Genomic DNA, 11,525 nt, shown 5'->3' on the forward strand with positions numbered 1-11,525 from the left:
AAACACTGTTAACTTTGATCAACCATTGACCGACGTTGATCAAGCGTTGGCCTAGCACATGTCACTATTAGAATATGTCACGTGTCTTTTTTTTAATATTATATATATTATATTGATTAAAAAATAAAAAAATATATATATATAATACAAAATAATATATAAAAATTGAAATTGTTATAAAATTTTAAAAAATATATTTAAACTTCAAGTAATTACAAAGAAATCTTGAAATTTAAATAGAATTTTATAAAAAATTATTTTTACAATTTTTTTAAAATTCTTGTAATAACATTATTAATTCCAACTAATTCCTTTTCAGTTATCTTATTTTATTACAAATTTTCTATAATTTATATTTTTCCTAAATTTTATTTCTATTTTTTGTATTTTTTAAATGTATATATATTTAATAAAAGAAAATATATATATTTTACATAAAGTAAACATGTGGTGTATCAAATGGTTGTGAACTTCTATCAGAAAATGGACTAAAAAATAAGTAAAAAGGAGGCATACTTTCGGTATTAAATTGAGGAAAAAAATATTTAAGTACTAAATTAAAAAAAATGGGTATACTTCAAAATTTGTGTATGGTAAACGTTGATTTCTTCTTCGAAAACAAATCATGTCAGTCTCAGACCCATTGAATTGCTTTCTTCGAACCAAAGAAAGCCAGGTTTGCTCTTCCATGGCAGCCTTTTCCAAAGAAACTTCGACACGTCATCGTTTTGGGCCCCCTTCTTCTAACGACTAAACCCACCACTGAAACTACAGATTGTGACTTTTTGTATTTTTTTCTTTCCCTCCAAACTTCTGCTTTAGTCTTTTACCATGAAACACAGATTCTTTGACTTTTTAAACACTAGTCGTCTCTCAAAAACACAATTTTGAGGCCAAAATTAAGATAACTAAAGCTTGGTTTTTCTCTTTTGGGATCTTTTAGTTTTGTTTTTTAATGGCTGAAGAATCAAAAGCTCGGTTAGTTCGTTGCCTGAGGTGTGATAGTCTTATAAAGGAGTTTCCTCGGTATTCTTTCTTCAAGTGTGGCTCTTGTGGTGCTGTTCTTCAAGGTTAGAGTTCTCCTTTTACAGTTTTAAACTTTTTATTATGTTGGTTTCTCTGCAATTAAATGGACTGTATCTGAGAGAAATTTGCTGCTTTTCTTTGAAAATACAGCAAAGAAGAAAGAACAGGTGAGTAATGTGAGGGAACATAGGCTTAATCCTGGTAGAATCGAGAAAAGAGATGGATATGTTGATGATTATATATCGCAATCAAAGAATCCAATGAATTATTGGGCTCATCAAAGGCATGATCATCATGATTTGAACATTAACAGGTCTAGGTCTGTTAATTCAAGTAGGGAGAGCAAATTTGGGGTTTACTCGCCCAGATTAGATAACTCGAGTAGGTCGTTGAGGTTGAAAGGTGTGGACAGAGATGGGTTTGGAGGGTTTTACAAAAGGAGCCTGGAAACAATAGATGAGGGACCTTCAAGTTATAGGTCTGCTTCAGCCTATGGCTACTGTAAACCAGTGAATAGATTTGAATGTCTAGATGTGCCTAATGGGGTTCGAAATTTCGAGAGGGATCGAGCTGAGGTGCTTAAGAAGCTGGATGAGTTGAAGGATCAACTGAGTAGGTCTCATGATATGCCCCAGAGACCTACGGAACTGGTTCCTAGTGATAACAAGATGGACTCTAGTGACCATCTTGGTAGTTCTATTGGGATGTCTTCGGCTCATCTTCGGTCGGGACAGTATCATTATTCGATGAATAATGATGAAAATGTGGTGAACTTCTATGGAAACTACCATTCAGTGAAGCATGCTCGTCCTCACCCTCAGCAAAGGACTTACGGCTACGAACATATTCTTGCATCATATATGAATCAAGAGGAAGCCTTGTATCACCTCACTGCATGCTCATGTTTATATTGCTATGACAAAAACCGGAAAGGCCCTTTGCGAGTTACACCAGCTGCTTTTGGCAACAGAGGTTCTTTGAAAGACCCTTGCAATTCTACTTCGAATCATTATGTGAGTTCTAACAGAGTTGGGCAACACTATCTACCTAGACCTCAATCAAACTTTGAAGATACACCGGTGCACTTATGGCCAAGTGACATCGGTTCGGATATTGATGGTTTTGGTCGAAGATGTATTAGAAAGGTAGTGCTAACCGAAAGGAAGAATCGGCTTTGTCACCCTATAGCCAGTGGTGCTCCATTTATAACATGCTATAATTGCTTGGAACTGTTAAAATTGCCTAGAAAATTCAGGAAAATGATGGACAATGAGCAGAGATTACAATGTGGTTCTTGTTCCACTGTGATTGTGTTTGAAATGAGGAAGAAGGGACTGATTATTTCTGTCCCTGGAAATCTCAAGCAAACACCTACTGAAGCCGAAGAAGCGTCTAATGGATGTTTTAATGCTGGTGGCACCATCCAACAAATTTCAAAGGAAGATCAGAGTCCTGCTAATGTCATTGATTGGAGAGATTCACCAGGCTCTTCCGAGCTTCCGTTTAGTTCCGATATTTCCACAACAGTTTCAAGTTTACCTTTTCGGGATAGGACTAAACCAGAACATCAAGAGAAGGTTATCCTAGTGAAAAGTGCTTCTCAAGCTGTTTCTGGAAAAAATTCACTGCGGGGGGCAACTGAGGCGGAAGTTTCTTTCAATAGATGTCGGAGTTCAAGTTCATCTCGATACTCTTTGGAAGGAAGCAAAGAACAAAACCAACTGAAACTCCACAAGGGGAGCAGATCATTTTTAGGTCTTATAAAGAAAAGCTTTAGAGATTTCTCAAGATCTAATGATGACATCAAGAATGAAAGGCCTAATGTTTCGGTGAATGGACATCCAATATCTGAAAATGGAGTTAGAAGGGCAGAAAAGCAAGCAGGGCAGGTTCATCCCGGAAATTACTGGTAATTCATGCAGTTCCTTCTAAGCATGCTTCGGTTAAATGATATCGAACTCTGAGAATAAATGTAACAAGTAACATAGATGATTTAAACTGTCTGCAACTCAAAAACAAACAATTAGTACTGATTTTTCTTTTAATCTGGCTTTAAAAGGTACGATTCTCGAGCCAGATTCTGGGGTGTGATGGGCAAACCATGCTCTGGCATAATTCCAGTGAGATCATTTGATACTTCTACTTTTCATTGCTGACTGAACATGTTCACTCTAAGTTATGGATGTTTCTCGGGTTTTACCTTGCAGCCGTTCATCGAAGAATTCAATTACCCCATGACCAAAAACTGTGCTGCTGGAAACACAGGCGTCTTTATAAATGGGAGAGAACTGCACCAGAAAGATCTGGACCTACTAGCTTGCAAAGGATTACCAACTGCAAGTGATAAAAGCTATATTATCGAATTCTCCGGACGAGTTCTCGATGAAGACACGGGCGTAGAATTATACACCCTTGGCAAACTGGCCCCAACGTAAGTCCTACACTGTCATTATTTGATAGTTTGACACCCTTTATAGAGACTAATTTGAGGTTCCAAGCTTTATAACTTGTTTCTAAACTATTGGTGATCAGATAACAGAGTCGAGAAAGAGAAACGTGGATTCGGCATGCGAGTTCCCGGTGCGGTCGAGTGATTAAAGATGGAGCTGCGATGAACTTATTGGAAACAGGTCCAATAAACAAAACCATGTTCAATGCTGAATGTAAAGTCAGAATCAAACACAACATTATGTTGTATTTGTAAAAAAAAAAAGAAAAATGAAAGAAATGCAGTAAGCACCATATATTATTTCTTGCCTTGTGAGATTCTTTTAAAAGGCAGGAAGGAAAGATGTCAATGTCAAACACAACTTATTTCACTACCACCCAAGAACAAGCATGACCATTAAAATATGTGTGCAATATTCAGCTGTTAAGGTGTCTTTATATGTAAAAGTAGACAAATTAATAATAAAAAAAGGGGTCTAATTATGCTACATCTCATTCTACTCTTTTTCAATTTCTTTATTTAATAACTTCTATCAAATTGGATTAAATGACAATTTAAAAAAAAATTATTTTCTCACATGATCAATTTGGGGCTATAAGGTTGTTTCAGAGAAATACAATAATTTTAATTTGGTCAGGTGAACTAATTTTTTTAAATTTAAAAATGACAAATAATTTCGAAATTCTTTTGTCGCTGCTAGCAATTATAATAAATAAATTAAATTTCTGAAATTAAAAGTAGAGAGACTAAATTTCAAGTATGTAAAGAGTATAAGGACTGAGAATAGAATTATAGTAAAAGTATTATGGAGGCCCTCGTACTAAGAGTCAGATTGTGCTTTATCCCCTCTATTGAAAAACTTGGCAAATTAATTCTTATACGCTAGATGAAAGAGTAAATTGGTTATTTCTATTAAAAATTTCATTTGTTTGTACTGTTATAAACTGGCATGATTGACAGAACATCCAGACAGTGAAATGTGGCGTACCACGTGTACATCATACTAATGTATCAGACCAGTTTTTAACAATAGAAATGGATGAAATTTTCAGCAGAATGACCAATTTACTCTTTACTTTAACATACATAGACTAATTTACCTATTTTTAAGTAAAGGGAGTGAAATATAATTTAATTTTTAGCACACGTATCTCTATAGGAATTTTACCAAGGTTTTTGCCGACAGAAACCACTGCTTTTTTTATTGGAAGTAAACTGAAGACCTGCTTTTTTTTCCAAAACGTTGGATTTGTTATTGAGGAGCTATTAGATTTTTAAGGCCAATTTACCAAAAAAAGCCCATTTTTTTTATCAATTTACCGAAATAGGCCGGTTTTTTAATTATTTACCGGAATGGGCCATTTCCCCCAAAATCGCGCCACGTCGGAGCGATGTCAGGGGACGGGGCAGAAGGTCGCGTCCACATCAGCGCGACCTGCTGACGTGGAAGGAAATCGCGTCCTCAAGGGAGCGATTTCCTTCCACGTCAGCAGGTCGCGCTGACGTGGACGCGACCTTCTGCCCCGTAGCGCGGTACCGAGAACTCGATTTTGACCCTAATTTTTATGCCTGGGTTTTTTTGGCTTTTAGGATTTAGGGTGCAGGCTTTTTATGAGTTAGGGGTCTGGGAATTTTTTTTTTGAGTTGACGTTTCTAGTTAAATAGTGGGAAATCGCTTCTACTAGGATGTTATTTAAGAAGAAATTGTGAAATAGTGGCCTCGTGGACGCGATTTCGCTACAGTGGTCATGTGAGAAATAATTTTTTTTTGACGTTTTCTGAGGAAATAGTATAAAATCGCTGATACCAGGATGCTATATGAGAAGAAATTGTGAAATCGCGCCCTCGTGGACGCGATTTCGCTACAGTTGGTCATGTAGGAAATAATTTTTTTTGACGTTTCTGAGCAAACAGTGTCGAATCGCGCCATCGTGGACGCGGTTTTGCTACAGTAGCAAGTTTTGGTTGAGGCTATAAATTAGGCAAAGAATTTTCTTAGAATGCATAACTCAGAGCAGAAACATTTTAGGTTAGGGTTAGGAAATTTAGAGTTTCAAAATGAGTGAACGTATTAGTGCTGTTATTTACTACGATGGTGAGGTTTGCCACACCGAGAATGTGTTGTTTTTTTGTCGGAGAATACGGTGCGACTGTCATTTAGTCAAAACATAGATTTGACAGAACTCCGTAAAAGAATTAGGCGTAAAATCTTCGGAACCACGCCAATGAAAGTTCAGTCAATGACGTATCGATTCTGTTCTTCTGTTGATCCGGTGACATATGACTCGTTCGACATAAAAGGTGCTCGTAGCTTGGAGGCAATGGTGCAGACTCATCTTGCTAGCGGAGCAACTTATATTGAGTTATATGTACAATTTACGTCACCAAATGATGTACTTCCGTCAATCCCAAATGCAGATGGACATCTTCTAGAGTGATTGTGCATTCTCCACATGGAAGATGAAATGTGTGCGTCTCAGGTCTCCACCTCTCGATCAACGCACTGATCAGTTTCGGCTCCAACTTGCATCCCCGGCCTACCGTCGCCACGTGCCAAAATCCCGCTTCCCGCAGGTAGTTCTCTACTAACGGTGATGGAGCATGCATATTCCGAATATTGCATTCCAATACCCGATCTTCAGCCTTTTATAACAAAAAATATATTAATAAATATCTAAAAATACATAAATAAAAATATCTTAAAAAATTAAAATTTAAATTTAATACTTACCATGTTCATTTGCTCCACTGATATGTGATTCCTATCAAGACGAATCAATGATCCGGCCATTGTTGAAAATATTAAAAATTTAAAAATTATTTAAAAAATAAAAATTTTAAAATTTTCTTAAAAAATGAAATTTAATGGAAAAAGAAATTTAATATGGATTTGGAGATTTTTTGAAGGAAATTGAGAGGATTTTGGAAGGAATTTGAGAGTTTGAGAGAATTTTGGAAGGAAATTGATGGAAATTTTGAAGGGAATTGAGAGAAATTTTGAAAGGAATTGAGAGAATTTTTGAAAGAAAATGATATTGAATTTGTTTGTGAAAATAAAAGGGGTGGGGGTTTATATAGTAAAAAAAAAATTGACCGTTTGGGGGGGGGCAACGGTCAATTTTTTGACCGTTGGCACTGTTGACGCGCGCGTCCACATCGCGTCCACGTCAGCGCGACCTGCTGACGTGGAAGGAAATCGCTCCCTTGAGGGCGCGATTTCCTTCCACGTCAGCAGGTCGCGCTGACGTGGACGCGACCTTCTGCCCCGTCCCCTGACATCGCTCCGACGTGGCGCGATTTTGGGAGAAACGGCCCAGTCCGGTAAATAATTAAAAAACCGACCTATTTCGGTAATTTTATAAAAAATTTGACTTTTTTTAGTAAATCTCTCGATTTTTACCACCAAGTTTGATAATTTAGTACTGCTCATATTTGGTAAAAAGAATATATAAAATATTGACAAATAAATACAATTTTTTTTAGAAAAAAATATATATTATTATCTTATATTACATCTATCACTGTCATAATTAATTTCACTACTTTTTTTTTATATTTCATTTCATTCAAATTATTTGAATCTAAACTAACCTTTAATTGCTACTTAGTAATCATAATCACTTTTATTATAGGCCCATAAAACCTACCATTATAAAAATCCATAAATATATGACCAGTTAATAAAGGTTAATAATTACTTAATAATTTGAAAAAAAAAAAACAAGCCTGTAATATTCCTCATCTCTTTACCCTAATAAAAAAAAACCTGTGATAACAAAATCCAGAGTCCAATGTCGGTCTTCTGGATTTCTTACTAAACTATTTGGATTTTGGTTCTCTACCCAAATTTAGACAAGCAACCGGAAAAAAGTGTCAGTTGTTTCAGTTTTCAGACAAGGAAACAAAGCAGAAAAATCGGGTCAGAAAAAAAAATGAGAATTAACTGGAAATCATGGTCACTGAACAAGGACCATCTTGTGAAGCTTGCAATTGGCATTCTCTTAGTGGGTTTTGCTTGTAAGCTCTTGGTTTTTCGTTCTAAAGGATTTGGTGCTGATTTGGAATTCCCTGAGGTAGAGAAAGAGTATGTACAAAAACCAGATTTGAAACCTCCTGTCCCTGTTCAAATACCTGAAAATGATGATCAAATGCCTCTAGGTAACTAATTTTTTATCTTTTTCTCTTGCTTTTTTTTTGGGGGGGGGGTGGTGGTGGTGTTTATTTTCATTGATATATAATCTGCTGTAAGTAGAGTTAGTATTCTGAGATCTGCTGATCTAGTGTTTCTGGTAGTGTTTTTTTACTACAAAGATTGAAATTTTTGATGGTTTTTTTCTTTAACAAGTTGATGTATGTGGTTTTAACTTGATAATTTCCTGATAAACTACATGCTAATCGGATCTACTACTGCATTTTTTTTTGGATGTTTTAGTGTTGTGGCTTAATTGTTTAAATTTATGGTTGGACCAGATGTTGTTATAGAGAAATGTGATCTCTTTACAGGGGATTGGGTTCCCAATCCCTCAGGTCCGACCTATACCAACGAGAGCTGTCCCTTGATAGAAGGTCATCAGAATTGTATGAGGAACGGCCGTCCTGATTCCGGGTATCTACACTGGAAATGGAAGCCGCGTGACTGTCAGTTACCTCGTTTTAATGCGAAGAGATTTCTGGAGTTGACGAGGAATAAAGCATGGGCTTTGATCGGTGATTCCATATCTCGTAACCATGTGCAGTCATTGTTGTGCATGCTCGCAACGGTATTTGGTGTCCCTGGCCTCAACTTTCCATTTTATCATAAGAACTATGTACTAGTTCAATTAGATGAGGAGGAATTTATTGTAACGTATAAACTGTTTGATGTTAAAAAGATCGGGACCCTATGAAAATGTGTGCTCTGTGTATGCTTATGTGCTTTGCTCGTTGTTGATTGCGTCCGATATTACTGAATCACTCCTAATACACATCAGCATTGCATTATAGTATGCTCAGATAGCTGATACATAAGACACTAGCACCTAGTAATCTGCTAAAAATACTGTTACTAATCGAAGGCCTTACATTATCTCGATTTTGTTTCCTTGTGTTAAAGTGGATGAGCTTCACTAGTGCTGTCCTTGGTACCTAATAGCCCTGTCATGTCTCTTGTTCCCTTGAGTTCCTTTTCCATGTTCTATAAGCATATTAAGGCAAAGGCCATGATTGATCGTTTTCTCTGTTACTACTGTGCCCTGGCTCTATTTTTTTACCTGAGGTTTTGATTATAAACAATTTATGCTGCAATTCATACCCGGCATTCAAGCTATTATATGTTTGACTATGGTTGTATGCAGAACTCTCTCTTCTTTATAATGTCTGTTGTCAGGTTATTGACTATGTTTATTTTTTCGTAAAACATTCAGGTTGAACGGCCTGTTGAAGTTTACCATGATGAGCAGTACAAATCAAAGAGATGGCATTTTGCATCATACAATTTTACCGTTTCAAACATTTGGTCTCCTTTTCTTGTAATGGCTGCTGTTTTCGAAGATAATGACGGTGTTTCTACAGCTGAAGTTCAGCTTCATCTGGACAAACTTGATAAGACATGGACAGATCTCTACCCAAGCCTAGATTACATGATAATCTCGACTGGGAAATGGTTTCTCAAGGCTGCAATCTACCATGAGAATGACACCGAAGTTGGCTGCCATATATGTCCAGGAAAGAACCTGACCGAATTAGGATTTGTTTATGCTTACAACAAAACCCTCCATTATGTCATGGACTTCATTGCAAACTCAAAGCATAAGGGGTTGATCTTTTTCAGGACATCCACGCCGGATCATTTTGAGAACGGGGAATGGCATAATGGAGGGAGTTGTCCGAAGACAACCCCGGCTAAAGAAGGAGAAGTTGAAATAAAGGACTTGAGCCGAATTCTACGTAACGTTGAATTAGAAGAGTTTGAGAAGGCAGCTGCAAAAGCCGCTGACAATGGGGTGAATCTTAAGCTTCTTGACTTCACAAACCTCTTATTAATGAGACCAGACGGACATCCGGGTCCATACCGGCAGTTTCAGCCGTTTGCAGAGAACCAAACAGCCGTGGTTCAAAACGACTGTCTACATTGGTGTTTACCTGGACCAATGGACTTTTGGAATGATGTGATTATGGAGATGGTGGTCAGGGGTTAAATTATTAAAAAAAGAGTAAGTTCTGAGCAATTTTTGGAGGTTGGTTTTTCTCGGAAATTTTGACAATGGCAAGCCTGAAGCTATTTCATCATATTGAAAAGTAGATAAACTATACTTGTCTGTAATTCATTTCTTGGATTGGCAATTGTAACTTGATTCTAGAACTCTATGATTGGAGATTTGCTATTAGTGTATAGATAAATAATCTGCAAATATGCAATTTATTGCATTTTCCATACAACCATGCCCCCATAAGTGCTTTGCTGAATTTGGAATTGAGAAGGCTTAGGTTTTACAGCAATGAGAAGATTGTGATTTATGGGTATTGAATTTAGAATTTTTATTTGGATTCAAGAGTTATATCCTCTTTTTCTTACCATGGTTTTGGCTTTTTTAATATTATTTTCTTATTTTATGGATTTCACATTAATATGTGTATCTCATATTTATATTTTTTTTTCTCTCATGTTGGGTTTTGTATAGTTATATGGATAATAGTTAAAAGTTTGTTTATTAGTTCATAATATATATTTTACATAATTTATTATAATAATTCAATTTTAAAAATGAAGTGTTACGTTTTCATATTTTTTTTATGTAAAATGTTACAAATTCATATAATATTTTACAGGTTTAATTTATGTCAATTTTGACATCTTCGTATATTTGAGTGATAATTATTATTTTTAAATAATATCATAATATACATATTCTAATAATTTTCAATCAAGTTTGAGTTTTCGGAAATCAAAATAACTCAAAACAAGAGAAGGGTCCTTGTTTGATCTAGTCTGTTGGTGCAAGTCAATCAGTAACCAAAATGTACAGATACTTGTATTGGATGACACCCACACTCGATCCGATCACTAGGTCCGAATGGGAGATGTCATATTATGTTGCCGGAGCAGCTTAGGTTGTCTCAGCTCAATTAGTATAACAATCAACACAATTTATTTATAGTTGAATTATACATCTTAAACATATATAATAGATGCATTTTGTTCTTATTTAAATGATTACAAATTTATACAAATTGAATATAGAGTCCATTTTTACGTCATAATTTAGTTCATTCCATAGTTTATATTGTTTTTCTCCTAATAATTCAACCTTAATTACAAATTCATTTTTAAAAAATTGTATCATTAATGTAAAAACATTTGCTTAATTAAAATTTTAATATGATTTTACAAAGAGTGCTGAGGGAGTATATGCAGCTACAACGCGTGACCTACGCTTTAGTACCTTTCCTAACTTTTATACTTCAACTTCAAATTTGTTTTTTCTCGAATTCAGCAAATAACTTCAACTTTAAAAGAAAAAACACTCAAAACGAGTGTTTTATTAGGTTTTGATTGGTAAAGTGAAAAGAAAATTGGAATGATGAAAAATTGAAAGGGTAGAAAATTAGAAAGATGAAAATATAAATTTTCTTTTTATAAGTGTGTTTGGTAGAAAAGATGAAAAATAAAAAAATATATTTTCTTTCCATTTTTTTATCTATTGTTTGGTAGAATTGAAAAATTAAAGTAAATATAATAAAACATTTGAAAAATGCATAACTTTGAACTAACATACACATCTGTTTTTATTTTCTCCCATTTCATTATTTCAATTTGGAATGATTGATTTTGTATACATTATGATGGAAAATGATCATTTCTCTTATTTTATTTCTTCTCACTTTTTTTCCTAACCAAGCACATTTAAAATTTATTTTCTTTTCACTTTTTCACTCCCTCCTCCCATCCCTCTACTTTTTCACCCAACCAAACACACCCTAAGTATTTCCAATCCTTGATTGGTGGTTAATCTTCTTCTTAAGGGCTAGATTATAAATCTTTCGTCTTGATTTCCCCCACCTTTTATCCATA

General features: G+C 35.2%; 2 protein-coding genes across 3 annotated transcripts; both read left to right on the forward strand.

The window, feature by feature from the left end:
- Positions 1-617: 617 nt before the first annotated feature.
- Positions 618-3,961, forward strand: LOC107950751 (uncharacterized). Of its 2 annotated transcripts, none has more exons than XM_041089974.1 (5): positions 618-1,070; positions 1,177-2,935; positions 3,086-3,146; positions 3,234-3,457; positions 3,566-3,945. In XM_041089974.1, exons 1-5 carry the CDS (start codon positions 956-958, stop codon positions 3,618-3,620), a joined length of 2,214 nt encoding a protein of 737 aa, XP_040945908.1. In that variant the 5' UTR covers positions 618-955; the 3' UTR covers positions 3,621-3,945. The 2 variants fall into 2 exon arrangements, with proteins under 2 accessions (XP_040945908.1, XP_040945909.1); XM_041089975.1 differs by having other exon boundaries at positions 622-1,070; positions 3,559-3,961.
- A 3,059-nt stretch (positions 3,962-7,020) lies between these two features.
- LOC107950752 (protein trichome birefringence-like 23) lies at positions 7,021-9,976 on the forward strand. Its single transcript, XM_016885705.2, has 3 exons — positions 7,021-7,633; positions 7,946-8,235; positions 8,878-9,976. The coding sequence occupies exons 1-3, from the start codon at positions 7,408-7,410 to the stop codon at positions 9,649-9,651; spliced, it is 1,290 nt and encodes a 429-aa protein (XP_016741194.2). The 5' UTR covers positions 7,021-7,407; the 3' UTR covers positions 9,652-9,976.
- The last annotated feature ends 1,549 nt before the right edge of the window (positions 9,977-11,525 follow it).

The sequence above is a fragment of the Gossypium hirsutum genome, chromosome D03, assembly GCF_007990345.1.
Source record: "Gossypium hirsutum isolate 1008001.06 chromosome D03, Gossypium_hirsutum_v2.1, whole genome shotgun sequence".
NCBI classification, from domain to species: Eukaryota; Viridiplantae; Streptophyta; class Magnoliopsida; order Malvales; family Malvaceae; genus Gossypium; species Gossypium hirsutum.